This window comes from Ascaphus truei, chromosome 7 (genome assembly GCF_040206685.1).
Source record: "Ascaphus truei isolate aAscTru1 chromosome 7, aAscTru1.hap1, whole genome shotgun sequence".
Classification (NCBI taxonomy): Eukaryota; Metazoa; Chordata; class Amphibia; order Anura; family Ascaphidae; genus Ascaphus; species Ascaphus truei.
In genome coordinates, this window is record NC_134489.1 from 73,331,720 (window position 1) to 73,348,734 (window position 17,015).

The following is a 17,015-nucleotide window of genomic DNA, read 5'->3' on the forward strand; positions in this document are numbered from 1 at the left end:
CTCTGCAACCGCCCGCGCCACCCAGTTTGCGCACCGCTGCACTACAGAACAGTCAGATGTTAGAGGCATGACAAGTCAGTGAATCCATCCTTATCACACCATTGTACATTTGTTGCATTGTGTGCAGCCTCCCAGCATGTCTGTTGTCCATGTTTTTGTCTGTGGGGTCTGTTGTGTTGCTGGTGTTTCATATCATACTTGTCTGCTTCACTGCTAACCTCGCGTCTCTACATGTGTTCTAATGAGGGGTTCTAAAAAGGATAGACATCGGAGTATACTTTAGTACATATGCCTGTAACCATTTTACATTTTTAGTTATTGATCATATGTTGCCTTCAACTTGGCTTTCTAAGCCTAGAGTTGCTCATCCATATAGTTACAGTATTACAGGTAAATAACCTATGGATGCACATACTTGCTTCTTGTTTTTAGTTCTATGTGATGTCTTTGTTGTACTTTCATGTGGTGGACATTGCACTTTGTTCCATTTTATGCCTTAATCGCATTTCACTGTCCCTCTGTTTCTAACCTTTCCTTCCTTCCCACCTTCTTACCATCCATGCTGCTGCTTCGTTCCCACGCCTGCTCTGTGCTGCCTGCCTTGTAACCTCACGGATCATTGTTTGCATCATATTTACACATTCCTGCCCTCCGACTCTTGGTGTCCTGGTGCAATCAGCACAAAGTAGAACACAAGTCTTTTTTTTATTTTTTATGCATTGTTTCACGTCTGATTTTGCCCATATGATTTGTAAGAAAACGACACACATTACTTGAAGCCACCTAATACTGGACACATTTCCTTCTAGTAGGTGTACCAAATAATTCCCCCCCCCCCAATTAGTTTCCCAAGTCTTATTGAGTGATGTAATGCTGTAGATAAGGGCCATCAACATGTCAGGTTTTTAAGATATCCCTGCTTCAGCAAAAGTGGCTCAGTCATTATGAGCCACTGATTGAGCTATCTTTGCTGAAGCAGGGATATCCTGAAAACCCGACCTGTTGGTGGCCCTTCAGGACTGGAGTTCTCCACCCCTGCCATAGATCATGTTTATTCCTCCTTATGGAATGCATAGAGAAGGAATCGGAATGTATGAACCCATATTGGAAAACTTGTGGTATTTCCATGTAGACAGGGATTGTCTTCAGTCAATGGATTTAGTTACCTTTTTGTATGGACCTTTTAAGAAGTACATGGATGTGTCTAAGCCAGTGGTGGGCAACTATAGTCCTCAATTGCCACCAGCAGGTCAGGGTTTCAGGATATTCCTGGTTCAGCACAGGTGGCTTAGTCGAAGAGATATCTTGAGGACTGGAGTTGCCCACTCCTGATCTAAGCTCCGCTCTTGACCCACAAAGCCAGATTTTTATAGGCTTGTATATTTACTAAAAGAAAAACCATGGGGATTGTACATATTTTCAAATGCAGTGCATAACTTCTGAAAATGTAAAATAATGTTAATCCCTACCTTTGCCTGTTCTATCAATTCAAGAAGAAACTGAATGGCAGAGACTTTAGTAATCCCCCACCCCGACCCCCACCCCCACAGATTTGGCCTTAACAATATTTCATAAACCTTTTAATTGGTCTTAATATTCTCTACACATACCGGGTTCTCTTTCTAACGTTCTTATATCATGCTGTCTTTCCTGTTTTCCCTTTTTTATTCCTCTCTTACCTGATCACCAATACACAGCCCTGGTACAAGATTTACAGAACATGTGGGTGAATCATTCCTTTGACATGCAGGTGTGGTGCCAGGACCTCCACAGGGATCTTCTGGGGCTCCGATCTGGTGAGCTGGCTTGTTCAGGTGGGACTGGCTCCTGATCGTGGTGAGGCAGTGACGTATGGGGAGAGACTGCTTAAAGGAGGGGTCATCCAGCATATCACAGATGAACATGAATTTAGGGATGAAAACCTCTACTATCGCATGCTGAAGAAGAGGCAGATCCCAGCACAGAGGAGCTGATGGCAACTGCATTCGATTGATTCAATCCTCCTGAAGCTAAGAATATACCTGGTGACCTTCTGAGCAGGGGTTAAAAAAGTCTAAAGTGTATGGTACAATAAAGTTTTCTTTTCAGGCTATGCAAATCCATCCATGCTGACTAGTTTCATATGCTTGAGTGCAACAAAAGTCATTTATTTTACCAAACTGATACTAAATGTGTCAAACTCAATTTATAAAATCTAATTGGGATATTTACATTTCACAAAACCACTGCATTTATGACCCCGTTATGTTGCTGACAAGGTTGCCCTATTAACATAAGCCATATAAGCAAACCTGTTGTAAATAATGGAGCAAAGAAAAATCAGGGACATGTGTTTGTTTTTTTGCATACGTACATGCCAGAACACAATGGTGTTAAACTTACTTTAATTCAATACTCGACAATAAAAAATAAAATGCAGACATTGACATTTCCAGTGAAAAAGGCTTTTGCTACAATGATAGACTTACAACATTACTGCAGCCTTACACAATGACATCTGTCATATGCAAGTCTTCTTTTCGGGAAGGTTTTCCTTATAGTTGCCACTTGTTTAGAAGGCAACTCCTTTTTTTTCCCCTTTAAAATATCAGTGGAGAAACTGTTCCCTTTTGTTTTTTAGCCTTAAAAAGGATCCAACTTACAAACATGGCCTGGATTATTTGCGTTATGGCTGCTGTAAGTTAGATTTGCTCCTAGTATAAGTTTTTGGGAATTTGAAGTTTAGAAATATCCAGTACATTTTTTTAATTTAAATGTGCAATTCTACATGGCGGGGCCAAAAAGACTCATCTATTTGACTTCCCTAAACGTAAAGTCTGTGCTATTAACGTAGAAAAAATAATTACAAATTGTTTTTTTTTTTTTTAGGGGCTCTCTGACAAACACTTCACTAGTCAATGAAGTGTTTCCTGACCCCTTATCCCATCCTGCACTTATCAGAGAGCCAATAAACGTAAGGGGGGGCGGTTTACTTGTGCATATTCTTGATGAGCGCAGTGACCTCACACAAAATGGAGTAGCAAGAAGAATCCAAACTCCTCCTAGTTCTCTATTGGTTTTAAAATTGCTTGTGTGCCATTCGTACAGGATTGTGCCTTTCAACGATGGATTTTCAAGAATTGCTACTTTTAATTAAGACTGCAATCCTTTCTTGGTGTTTTATTACACATTTTCTATAGAAGTTATTGAATGCCGCAAAAATACCCCAAGTCGGTACTTTTTTTTTTCTCTCCCTCCCCCTTTTGATTTTGCTGAACCAGCAGGTCTGAACCACTACTTCCTTATTACTAGGGATCAGCAGGTGCTGGCCCTGGCAGCCAATCATTAAGGAGAATTGCATCTTTGATTGATTGTATGTGCCAATGCTGTTTTGATTTCCAGAAACATGTAATTGCTTCCTAAATTGTCTACTTCCTGCTGATAACAGATCAGCAGTTCTGCATTACTTGAAAAGCAGTGAGGTTGTGGTTTTGAAGTTTCATTATTCAGTAGAAATACAGTACCTGTTCCTAAGCGTAAAATGCTGGTGGTTTATTTATTATGTATGCTTACATTACAATTCAATTAGTGGTGAAGATCCTGACAATTTTAGGTATTCCATTTTAATGCATTGATCAGTTTGCTCGGCAGAGACAGCACAAAATCAACAACTTGGAGGCATGTTTAGTCCTTACACAACCATGTGAACATATTAAAATTAGGACAACTGCAACTTTACCTTTTCTCTGCACAAAGGACTGAAATGATTCTTGTCATTTTATAAAAGAAACCTCAGTAGAGGTGGCTTGCAGTGCATCAATCAGAAGTAAAGATATGAAGTTTAGTTTAATCTAAGGTCAAATAAATGATTGACCATTTTATTTCCATGTCCGTTATGTAAATTGGTATTATTTGGCTGACTTAAAGTTTTGGTTTGGAATGAACATACCGTCTTATAAAAGTGTTTAAAAAAAATAAAAAATAAATGCATATCTGACAGTTCCCAATATCCATCACATGTTTGTCATATGATTATCAAGATCTGACTTAAGACAAGGAATTTGAGCTAGTAATTTGTTTTTCTTATGTTCGAACTATAATAAAAATATGAACATTGTAAAAAATTTTTTTTAAAAAAACCCCCAAACCCCAGATTGTACTGTAGGGCTATTTCCTGGCTCTGCTAATTCCTGTAATCTGGTAATAAAACAAACCTATTCCATCATGGGGGAAAGGCTTAACTTCCTCTTCAACTAAAGACTTCTTGATCTCTCTTATGTATGATCTTTAGTGCAACTTTATTGTATATGTTTGGAAGTGTGCTGTTTAGTATGGAGGTTCCTTTTACAGCAACGTTCCTTATTCAAATGTTCGTATGTACCAGAGGTAGCCAAGTAACCGTCCTCAAGGGCCACCAACAGGTCAGGTTTTCAGGATCCCTGCTTCAGCACAGATGGCTGTCAAAGATTGAGCCATCTGTGCTGAAGCAGGGATATCCTGACCTGTTGGTGGCCGTTTGAGGGCTAGATTTGGCTATTGTTGAATTCTCATGTTTATACCATAGAATTGTTTGTTTTATTTAATGTTCTCTCTCCCCCCCCCCCCCCCCAAGCAGGATAACCATCTCTCCATTTTCTACCCCATGTGTAAACTCCCAGAGATGCCACATTTCCTTTTAAAATAAGGTTTTACAGTTGTCTTCTAGAAACTGACATTAGGAGTTCATAAAATTGTGGATTTTTTTTTTTTTTTTTTTTTTACCACTATAAGCATGTGCTATTTCAGAACTAAACAAGCAGGTTATTTATTTCTCACAATGTATAGACACTGATTTGTAGAACATGAATCTTAATGTTGCAAGTGGGAGACAAGCGTGCACGCTTATTACATTATATGCAACAGTGTCAGCATCTGATGCACACTACAATGTGGTTGTTCTTGATGTCATGTTCTCAATAAAGGTAGTTTTGATTAGCCTTATTAATTGGAATTTGTATTTTTGATGTAATGACTTTACATTTTAATCGAGAAACTAATTTCACCCAGCACAGAAGCTACGTGGCAGTGCTTTCAGATTTAAGCTTAAATACTGTATGTACAACTCTGTTTTCCAATCAACAACACTGTAACTGAGGGAAAAACACCTGATTGAAGCATTGATTGCACTGAAGCTAAAGTGAAATGCGTTCAAATATTTATTGTTTAAATATTCCTCAATCGTACAAACACCATTTACTAAAGAAAGACACCCGAGTAGATTAAATGTTGCTACATTCGGCAAGATACAAGTTGTTGTCTAACAAAACTGCATTTTTAGTTTGCAAAGTTTTGTATAGAATTACTTCTAAGGTGTGTTTTGCCTGCTCAGGGTCAGCTCAACTGAAGTGCAATTAGGACTGTTTCTGCTGATCTAAATTCAGGTATTTGCCTGCACAAACACAGGCCAATGTTTAACAGCGAGTAATTCCTAGGCCTAATCCCTCTAAATCTGTAGCCAAAGAATAAAGTCAGTATATAAATAACAGGCAGATAACAATGCCACGGGTATGATGTGTGTTAGCCTGCGGCAGCAAAACTGAAGCGAACCAATTGCACCAAGGAGGGGGAAAAAAAACCCTGAAATCTGGTGCAGGTTTCACGCTTGATGGACAAGAATACAGGTTAAACTCTGAAAGCAATTACTTACCACAATAATATCAGCATTTTATCTTTAAGCAAACTCAAAATTACACCTCTCCATCAGCATAATGATAACCGGCAACAGGTTTTTTTTCTATAATTCATATACTAATGTTTCTGGCAATCAATTTCTAGAAACCGCATCACAAAGCGTGTCAGTTTGCAATACATTGCATGCTCCTTATTGATCACCCAAGCGATTTTACATTGGAAGAAGATTACCTACTAAAACAACACACTGAATATTACTTTATTCATAAACCTTGATTTCCTCTTCCACACACTCTGAAAAGAGGAGGACCAGTGAAGACTTGTCAAGATTTGTGTCCTTCATTATGGATTCCACCTCCTTAAGCTTCTGTTTCTCCAAATGCTTAATCTGCTCCAACATCGCCTTTCCCTGTAACGTCAAAAGGTAATTGATGAAACATGTGAGGGATACATTCCAGGTTCTATTCCTTGCTGACGACTAAGCCATGGTAACATGCACCATGTAATAACGGTTATTTGGCTGAATTACGAATAGTACATTGTTGTAAAGGCTACAGCCCTTGATACTGGAAAAAATGACAATTCCTAAATTCACTAATCTAATGCCCCCTTTTTTTCCCCTTTCAACATAAATCGGCTTCAATTAAAGTTACTAGCCTCCCCGCAACCATATTACACAAAATGTCAACGTTTGCTCAACTACAAAAATACAAATCACTTTGAGGGTTGTAATAATATCACACAGAGAAGACAGTAAAGCATCACAAATGTTGAAATTAAATTCATACAAAATTTATGGTAACGTGTATAGAATCCATCTAAGTTGTACAATTTATTCCCCCTCACATCCCATTACTAGACTTACTGTACTTTTTTTTTTTTTTTTTAACTACCAAGTCACATGTTGGAGCCTTACAATCCTTTGAGGGAGTAGTTGGTTTAATTAAATTGCATGTATGTTTAAGAGTTCTTTAGTGCCAGAGGCCTCAAATGTGATAAAGTTTTAGAATTCATGTGATCTTCACTGAAGAAAGAAGGCCCATCGCACTCGCCAACTCAAAGTCAGGAGGACATCTGAAGGATGATTTATTGTAGCAGAAAGAGAATGCGCAGCATTGTGGTGGTTAAACCCTTCATCACTGACTCACCTGACAAAGGGGTTAACCCTTGAAACGTTGTGCATTATCCTTCAGCTACAATAAATCATTGTTAAACTGTGTCTCCCCCCCCCCCCCCCCGACTTTTTGATAATTTGAGTGACGGTTAAGTACTCCAGTTGGTATGAGGATTTCGCCACACTATCGCTGGACGGGCACCAGGCAGAGTTTAAAGTGAGCGCCTCTATACAGAACTCTAGCATGTGTTAGTGAAGTAGTTGGCTCTCTATGGAAAGTAACTTGATATTTGCAAGCAGATACAGCATCACAATTAGACTGCTGTACTGGATGTCAACAGCTGTCCTGTCTTCCCCCTACTGTAAACATTAATTAGAATAACGTTCTGGTCATTTCACAGTGGTGGAAAGTTTCAAGACTGACAAGTTGATCCTCCTAATTGTATAAAGCAGAACACTACTGGAAGAAAAAAAATAATGGCCACTTGTTACAAAAATGGAATACCTCATTCAGGGACTAACTTACACCTTTTCATTAACAGAGTACAGAACACATTGGGGGTGATGTATCAATATATTTGCAGCAAAATGTATGCAAATTGCGTCATTTTTATCTTGCATCTTTACATCAAGGTCATTGCTCCACGTTTTGTTCCGGGTGCGTCATCCTGTGATTTGGGGAGTCAGTATGAGGATTGAGGGAGGCGTTACATGGCAAAGATGAGATTTACCAAATTCTACTACTGTGGGTGTCACTTTATGTTGTATCTGCATCAAAACAGTCCGCCAGGTCTGAGGTGGCGTTAACTTTTTCTCGCCAATTATTTGTGTCAAATGTAGGACATTTGACACAAAAGCAAGCAGAAAATAGAGCAATGCTTAAAAGAACTTCTACTTGCGCTGATACATCTCCCCCATTGCTTTTCAATGCCTTGCTGGTGCACTGCAGTGAAATCTGTTGCTGATGTTTCTGACACAAAGGTTTAAATAGCGTTTAAACCAGCGGTGCGCAAACTGGGGGGCAAGAGATTTTTTTTGGGGGGGAGGGAGGGCACTAAATTAAATGCATTAAATTAAATGCCGGGGGACCGAGCGAGGCCTCTGCAACTTCTAATTACCGAGGCACCGCCGGCTGCAGGACGCACGACCATGGCGTCAAATGTTACCATGGTAACGTGACGTCAAATGACACCGCGGGTCACGTGACAACACCGCATGAGATAAGGAGGGGGGCACATCAAAGTACGAGAGCAGGCGGGGGGGGGGGACACCAAAAAAAGTTTGCGCACCCCTGGTTTAAACTACAAACATACACCTAAAAAAAATAACCTTTGTTTCCATGGCGCTCAAGGCAGTTTCGTGTTTCTTGTACAGTTCATGCCGTCTGTCAGGCTTAGTCTGAAACCGCGGTTTGCACTTAACAGGATCCTCAGAGCCAAAGGAAGGCGACATGGTTTTTATCAACTTCTGAATGTGAGGCACAAAGATGAACGGCTTGAAAAAAGACCTGGGGGCAAAACAATACCGCAGTGACCATCAGTTGTCTGTAATAAGAAACCATGCAATGCTGGTTCTGTATGCATCATTTTATTTATACAGCGTCACAGTTTACGAAGTGCTTTGCAAAATGACAATATAAGGTAAATAAAGAACAAACAATGGGGATGAGCGTGACAGGTAAGTGACATTATGCAAGGAAGGCTGGAGGGTGCAGCCAGCTATTATTTCACAGGTAGCGTTTTGTTAATGGTTTCACCATTTCTTTTTTGGGTTAATTATTAATAATGTTTCACGTAATGGAAAAAATAAACTAATGTTTGGACTTAAAATCGACCGTTCCTAAAGTAAGTTATGAGCAATAAAAAAAAGGTCTGACGAGTAATATGTTATTTAAATTAAAATTCATACATTAATAAATATTCAAATTAGTTAACATTGAAGTAATTCTAATAGCCAACGTTGCTATAGTGGCCATAAGCTAGTGCAGTTTATCCATAACCTCCTGAAAAAATAGCCCCCAATAAATTGATGCTTATTAGTTTTAAATGCATTACAAATTTAGTGCATATAACAACCTATAAATGAGTTGACGGATGTTAAAAGGTAAGATTTTACAGTACCTGTCCAAACTGTATTGAGTTTTGCAGAATAGCATTCACGTTATAGGGCTTGTTCAATATACATCGAAACAGTCATTCTGGCCATTTTGTGGCTGCAAATCCCTATAGATTTGCAAACAGCCCCACGGGGTACAAAGAATCACCTCACATGTGAGAAGAATGGATTTTCAACATATGCGTGCACATTTGTGCAGGTTGCACTCTGCTAGCTGGGCCTACAATACAATGAATTCTAGGACCCTTCTTTAGGGTTTAACGTTTAGTGACAATTGACTTGAGATCCATTTCTAAAGCTACTGTACCTGGATGGATCTGGTGTCCCAGTAAAGAAATGACAGCATGGTTGCTTTAGATCCTGTGGCAGAATGGAAACCATGCTTCCAGTGGTCATAAATCCCCCCTCCATGTTAATGCCACTTTTCTTGTCACAAAGGATTTCCATCATAGTTTCAGCTGTCATGCTTCCTATTAAAACAGATACATCAATGTAACACCTTTTACTCTCAGACGTTCCTTTATACCATAGTGCATGGTAGTAAAGTTGCATTGAAAATCATTTTAGAATGCGATTTTAAATAATATAAGGCATCAAAATGACTGTATTTAGTGCTGTGCTATGTAAACTATTATACACAAGTCGTCTACACCTCAACAAAACCTATTTCATGATATGTTCCGTTACGAAAGGTATTGCATCTATAAGCTGAAGCACTATTCATCTCCGTTAGTTTCTTACTGAAGCCCTCAAACAAGGTCTAAGGCTGCATCCATAGTGTGAGCGACGGTGCATGCAGTGCAAACAAAATGCAGCAGCTCTATAGGACCAGCCATAATGAGCGCGATGAAGAGCGACCGCACGGCAGAATTTTGAGCCGACAATTTTTTTTTATTTTGTCCAGGTCCTGACGAAGCACGTAGTGCGAAACGCTTAGAGGTCACGAGGGGTTGCGACGTGAACCGTCATTGGTGGTGAGCAAAACCGGCTGTACGGTTGATATATTAGCTAGTCGGAGCATTTCGGGTCCGGACCTGCACCATCTTTGCCCCGGCTGACATCCAGACCTCCCCAGTCCAACTCAAAATCTAGAATAGTTGTAAGTTAATTATTGTTTATGTCATCTATATCTATATAATTGAAAACGTATGTTGGCTGTTCTTATGGGCAATCTGATTGGTCCGTCGGTCTGTCACTCAGCCTCTGGCCAATCAGATTGCTCCGTGTTCCGTCCCCGCACGCCTCTCATTGGCCTGTGTGGCTCTGTGACGTCACCCAACTGTCACTCTCTTCTCTTCTCCTCCCCACCCACAGCTCACCTTCCCCCCTCCCGGTGTCCGTCACTCTCCCCCGTCAGCCGGACAGGCCCCTTCCCTGCTGCAACCGGCGGCACACGCAGGTGGAGAGAGGGGGTGCGTGCGCAACACTTCTCGGACAGGAGGAGGGAGACCAGAGAAGGGTTAGGCGGGGGCTTTGTGTCCGGAGCACCCTCGGCACGCCTTCCCCCCTCCCGGTGTCCGTCACTCTCCCCCGTCCCTTCCCTGCTGCAACCGGCGCTCACAGGTGGAGAGAGGGGGCGCGTGCGCAGCGCTCCCCGGACGGGAGAAGGGAGAGCAGAGAAGGCCTAAGTGGGGGCTTTGTGGTCGTGTAACAGGGGAGGGGGCTTTGTGTGTGTGTTGGGGGGGGAGGGGGACAGGTTGTGGGGGGGCCCTGTGTGTATGTGGTGTGTGTGGGGGGGACACAGTTTGTGTTTTGAGGGGGGGGGGAAGTGTGTGTGTGTGGGGGGCCACCCTGTGTGTGTGGGGGGGAGAGACACTGTGGGGGGGGGGACCACTGTGTGTGTGTGTGTGGGGGGGGGGACAATGTGTGGGGGGGGACACTGTGTGTGGAACACTGTAGGGGGGGACCGGAACTGTGCAAGAGGGAGGGGAGTGGGAAACAACAAAGAGAGAGCGGGGAGCGGAGAAACACACAGGGGGAATGGACAGAGAGGAGAGAGTGGGACATTTTACTCCCGGGCAACGCCGAGTCTCTCAGCTAGTTGTATTTTAAATTGTTTGTATAGCCCTCTTGTGGGTTATTTTATTAAATCTTCTCTTCCGTTTTTCTTTTCTGTGAGCTCCCTTTTGGGGGTTCACTCTTTATAGGAGATTGTGGAGTTCTCCTAAGTGGACGGCAACAAGAGTGAAAGCATTTTTACATTTAACCACCAATTGTGACAGCACGAGCGTGGAATACCACTATTTGTCACTTGTCATCTTCTTTAGTTTCCTATTGAAGCCCTTCAATAAGGCCTAATAGAAAATAGGAGTCAGGTTGAGCAACGCAAATAAAAAAAATTGGGCTACAGGCAGGTTCAAAATAAACTATTTATTCGGCATGATGCCTAAAGACATGCAACGGATGATAGTCCTCTGACTTGTCTCCTGTCTCGACTGCACTATAGATAAATATAGAAGAAAAGTGACCCAAGTGAAGCACTCAAGCTCATGCTTTGATGTTTGGTGTAGTAATTAAAATAATCTTATTTATACAACAAGCTAAAATAATGGTGTTAAAATGACAAACTGAAGGTATGCTGGATCTAATGACCGAGTGCCGTATGTGCTCAGGGTCATACGGTAAGTAGTGGATCAATAAATTAGTATTTAAACTCCACTAAAAAAACAGTCCTTTAATGATCTGTTTACTTGATAGATAGAAAGGGAATCCTCATGCTTGTGAGCAAGGTAGGTGAATCAATATTATACACTGTAGATCAATATTCAGACGTGCTGATGTACCATTCAATAAATGAGTAATAAAAATTTAATATACAGTGTCTGATGTTGGTGTCTGTGGTACCTTTATTTCTAGTATGTCATATGTGCCACAGTACAACCAGAAAGTAGATGAAGTGAAAAAAAACTGATCTGAATCCACCGGATGCCTTTGTGAGAGTATTGGGTTGCCTGTGCAGCCACAGTAGCAGATGTGACCTTAGGTAACCTTTTAAGGTTAGGGAGTACACAGCGAACTATCCAGTGCAGATATAAAGAAGAAGAAAAGCCAGCGCACCGCCAAGAGTGGGTCCCAAACAAATGTGTTTAAAAATTCTTCTTTATTCAATCCATCTAAAAATGGAGGTTAACACCCTCCTACGCGTTTCGTGTAAAGATACACTTTATCAAGGAGTATGAAGTATACAAACATGACTACCTTTTTATACACACAATAATTCCCTATTTTCGCGCCACAGCTGACGACGTTGACACGCCCACAATGCGTGATGACGCAATTTCAGACATATAATATAAGGGAAACAATCCTCACAAGTATATATGCACAAAGGTTTAGGGCTGATAGTTATTCTACTTAACCTATCTACTACCAGCTCTGAATGTGTACATTCCATGCCCACTATGAGAATACATCTATGTGCTGACAGGAAGACTCTCCTCCTGTGGAGGTTCATGTAAGTACCCTACCTCAAGGGGCTGTTTATTACAAATACATATAGCTGTATACACTGTTGAACACTGTATCTGTTCCCCCACGGACCTGTCCAAAACTTACTGGCCAACAATATCTCCAGAATTAAAAACGGAACCTAACTATATGAGAGGGGATCTCACCTGATCACCCCTGACCTAATAGGGTATAGGTGGGACAATCTTAGAGTGCCTTACTGGACTGTATTGTGGGCTACCCTATTAGGGATTACACAGATATATCAAACCACACATATAATCAGAAGACTATAAACAGCCCCCTATAAATGCACTCAAGGTAGGTGACAAGTGAAGTATAATGTCAACCAGTAAATAGCTTGATATTAGCCAAATCCTAACATGGGATAAATTGCTAAAAGGTCACACTCAAATAAAAAAAAAAAAAGACTTTAATAGTTATGCTGTAAAACACGACGAAACACTATAAAAATGCACAACAGTGCATACATAAAATCCCCAGATGTGTAAGATAACGGTAACTATATGGACAAAATATTGTACCAAATATATAGCTTGTAATAAGTCAAAAGCTATATGTAAAGCTGCATTGTTGCATACACAGAAAATGCAAATAATAGGTATATATTTGCAATATGGACGGAAGGTAAATTAACAGTGTATTACTAATAACCACTGTATCCACGGTGATATAATCAACAGTCCATCTGTGTTATACAAGGAATGAATAAACTCCGTATAGTGTAAAACAAATGACCCAATAAGGGTCAGAGTACGGATAACACCAGTATGATACAAACGTTGTAAATGAAATGCCAAGGTGTGTGCTACATGCAGCTTTACATATAGCTTTTGACTTATTACAAGCTATATATTTGGTACAATATTTTGTCCATATAGTTACCGTTACCTTACACATCTGGGGATTTTATGTATGCACTGTTGTGCATTTTTATAGTGTTTCGTCGTGTTTTACAGCATAACTATTAAAGTCTTTTTTTTTTTTTTATTTGAGTGTGACCTTTTAGCAATTTATCCCATGTTAGGATTTGGCTAATATCAAGCTATTTACTGGTTGACATTATACTTCACTTGTCACCTACCTTGAGTGCATTTATAGGGGGCTGTTTATAGTCTTCTGATTATATGTGTGGTTTGATTTGTGTTTCTCTCCCTTGCACCAGGTAGACTATGTTTCTATGTGTGTGTGTCTGGTGTAGCGACGTGCCCTGTGTGTATTATTACACAGATATAGCCTACCTATACAAGCTATATATTTATGCTCCACCAGTGCAGTTAATGTGCATTCATTATAAAAGCACCTTATTTATATCTGAACCAACGATTTAAGTGATAAAGGCGCTTAACGCTGGATCCCTTGGGTATGGGAATGTGTGCAATAAGTAAATAGACAGGATAGGACAAGCAATTTGTGAAAATATTACAAATCTTGGTAATATTTTCACAAACGAAACTTGGATACGTTCACATTTTTGTTGGGAAACGATTTCTAAGTATATTCAGCAAAAAGAAATGGTTGCCTCATATAACAATAGAATTACCTTTATGTTTCCGGAGCAATTTGTATCCTTCACAAAATCTGTCACCAGAAGACGATATTCTAGAGGGGTTAAAATAGGAGTAAACTGCTGCAAAATTAAACTCCTTTTTTCCATCCCACCAGCCTTTCGTTTTGGCATACTCCCTCATTCCTGGATGTTCGCGGTCAATCTTGGTGGTTATAGATAGGCTGTTAGATATATTCCGTATCCCTTCTGTCCTGACAAAGAAAATGTTAATTTCTGTACCAACTGCATGTGTAGGGAAAGGTTTCACGTTTTGCAACAAAGCAACAGTTGCAGCCACATCACATCACTAATCATGTTTTCTTGCACCTACTCTGTGAAACCAATGTGCTATCCACCTATAAAGTTTGCCCAACAGCCCGAAGAGGAATTTTGAAATATTGACTATTATATTCCAACATTGCATGTTTACATCAAAATGTGACCATTGTAATGTTCTAGTATCCATTTAAGGAGAATAAGAATAGACCACTCCCTCTCCATTGCCTATAAATACGTCCTGTGCATACACCTCCCGTCTGCCTTCAAATATAATTAGGGATATTGTGTTTATTGTTTTTATTTTTTTCCGGTGTTTTCATTTTATTTTTATTTTAAATGGTGTTGATCAGTTTTGAGAACCCAAAACACAATTGAGACACCTTTTGGATCTGGTGTTTATTGGTGCACTTTGTTTTTTAAGTTTCCATACTCCCCTTATGTTGCCTTTATCTCCTGGCAGTGGCAGAGCGGCTACAAGAGGTGGAATTTAATAGGAAATGATGCTTCATTTCTGGGGGTTTTTAAGCGGTTTTAACCGTAAGTGCAAGATCATCAGTTGTGGTGTTTTTCGGTTGAACCCTAAATCCGGAATCTTTACATTTAATGTGGAACCCTGGTTCATCGCATATAAATACTATATCTAGAATTACTTTGCCTTTCAAATTGGCTACATGTTTATACCATCAATTTCACTGTACCTTCTACTTTCTCAGCGGCCCAGTACTTCCCAGCAGTCTCCAGTATCCAGGCCTCCTTTCTGTCAGCTAGAAGGAAACTGTTGTGGTAGGTAAATGACATACTGTCTTCCGAGCAGTTTCCCCCTTGACCATACTTTTCTAGCAGATTACCAATGACATCCACTGCCTCTTCTGCTGTCTTGGCTCTTTCCAGTCCAAGCCTAACAGAACAAAGCGTTATTCTGTTAGCGCAATACCACATCATTGTGACTTAGACGGTATTCTAAGCAAATGGAGGGATTTTGTTCACAACCTGACAAGATCCATGCCCAGAAGTGCCTCCTCATCGTCAATTTCTTCTTTTCCCCACACTGCTTCATTCCCAATGCAAACACCAACCTCGTTGGCTCCCATTTCTGCTCCCCATAACCAAGAAGGCCGACTTAAAACAACTGCATAGGTCTTCTCCACTTGTTCAATCTCTATGTAGGTGCACTAATTATAAAAATGACAGCAATCCCAAGTGTGAATTCATAGAATAAAACACAAAATAAATACAGCCACGTGAGAACTCTTACTCGATGGAAAGTGTTTTGAAGGGGCAATACGTCCGGCAGCCACACTACTAATAGCAGGTGGTAAACCGGTGACTTCCTTTTTCACCAAACTGTGACTGGTCATTTGTAAACATGGTGAGTCGAGACTTGGGAAGTTTGATTTCCTCTAGCTGTTCCCTTGTCTCTGATTTTCTGACCAGGGGGGAAGCGCAGAACTGTATACTGAGCCTGGCGCAGCATGGGGGGCGCCAGGCTTAACATTGAAGTTAGGCCCCCGTCGGAAGTTGGGCCCAACTTCTGCTGTCAACAGAGATGGGGGGGCGTGTGTAAGGCTGAGTCCTCTGGGCCGCTGACTGCACCCATGCTTGGAGAGCAGTGACGTCACCAGCTCTCCAAGCATGAGCGATCGCTGTCATGCAACATTTTTAGAGCAGGAGCAGGGGGGAGCGGGTGGTGGTTGGGGGCGTGGCTATTACAGGAGGGGGCTTGTCATTGGCTAGATCAGGGCAGCCTCTGTGTGTCTCTGTGTGTGTGTCTCTCTGTGTGTGTGTGTCTGTGTCTAATGTGCGTCTCTGTGTCTCTCTCTCTGTGTCTGTGTCTCCATTTCCGCTCTACCACCTCTTCCCCCCTCTCTCTTCCCACCTTCCCTCCCCCCCTTCCCTCATCTCTCCCCCCCTTCCCTCCTCTCCCCTCCCTCACCCTCCTCTCTCCCCCCCCCCCCTCCCTCCTCTCTCCCCCCCCCTCCCTCCTCTCTCCCCCCCCCTCCCTCCTCTCTCCCCCCCTCCCTCCCTCCTCTCCCCCCCCCCCTCATCTCTCCCCCCCTCCTCCTCTCTCCCCCCCTCCTCTCTCCCCCCCCCTCCCCCCTCCTCCTCCTCTCTCCCCCCCCCCCCTCCTCTCTCCCCCTCCCCCCCCCTCCCTCCTCTCTCCCCCTCCTCCCCTCTCCCCCCCTCCCTCCCCTCTCCCCCCCTCCCCCCCTCCCTCCCCTCTCCCCCCCTCTCCCCCCCTCCCCCCCTCCCTCCCCTCTCCCCCCCCTCCCCCCCTCCCTCCCCCTCTCCCCCCCTCCCCCCCTCCCTCCCCTCTCCCCCCCTCCCTCCCTCCTCCCCCCCCTCCCCCCCTCCTCTCTCCCCCCCTCCTCTCTCCCCCCCCCCTCTCCTCTCCCCCCCCTCCTCCTCCCCTCCCTCCTCTCTCCCCCCCTCCTCCCCCCTCCCCTCCCTCCCCCCCTCCTCCCCCCCTCCCTCCTCCCCTCCCTCCTCCCCTCCCTCCTCCCCTCCCTCCCCCCCTCCCTCCTCTCTCCCCCCTCCCTCCTCTCTCCCCCCCTCTCCTCTCCCCCCCCTCCTCCTCCCCTCCCTCCTCTCTCCCCCCCTCCTCCCCTCCCTCCTCCCCTCCTCCCCTCCCTCCTCCCCTCCCTCCTCCCCTCCCTCCCCCCCTCCCTCCTCTCTCCCCCCCTCCTCCTCTCTCCCCCCCTCCCTCCTCTCTCCCCCCCCTCTCCTCTCCCCCCCTCCTCCTCCCCTCCCTCCTCTCTCCCCCCCTCCCTCCTCTCTCCCCCCCCTTCCTCCTCTCTCCCCCCCTCTCCTTTCCCCCCCTCTCCTCTCCCCCCCCTCCTCCCA

The 17,015-nt window shown here is 42.9% G+C and overlaps 2 protein-coding genes across 6 annotated transcripts in view; one reads left to right on the forward strand and one right to left on the reverse strand.

Annotated features, from left to right (window-relative positions):
* GPR155 (G protein-coupled receptor 155) overlaps positions 1-4,103 on the forward strand; it is a 48,793-nt gene extending 44,690 nt beyond the window's left edge. For 2 of the 3 annotated variants that reach the window (XM_075609030.1, XM_075609031.1), the window contains exon 16: positions 1,751-4,103. In XM_075609030.1, coding sequence (XP_075465145.1) covers positions 1,751-1,973 — 223 coding nt within the window. In that variant the 3' untranslated portion in view covers positions 1,974-4,103. Of the gene's footprint in view, positions 1-1,697 lie in introns of all 3 variants that reach the window. The other variant, XM_075609032.1, reaches the window with a different exon arrangement.
* SCRN3 (secernin 3) overlaps positions 2,333-17,015 on the reverse strand; it is a 19,659-nt gene continuing 4,976 nt past the window's right edge. For 2 of the 3 annotated variants that reach the window (XM_075609036.1, XM_075609035.1), the window contains 5 exons: positions 14,873-15,072; positions 13,890-14,102; positions 9,186-9,348; positions 8,093-8,270; positions 2,333-6,058 (listed from right to left, as the gene is read on the reverse strand). In XM_075609036.1, coding sequence (XP_075465151.1) covers positions 5,909-6,058; positions 8,093-8,270; positions 9,186-9,348; positions 13,890-14,102; positions 14,873-15,072 — 904 coding nt within the window. In that variant the 3' untranslated portion in view covers positions 2,333-5,908. Of the gene's footprint in view, positions 6,059-8,092; positions 8,271-9,185; positions 9,349-13,889; positions 14,103-14,872; positions 15,073-15,164; positions 15,347-17,015 lie in introns of all 3 variants that reach the window. The other variant, XM_075609034.1, reaches the window with a different exon arrangement.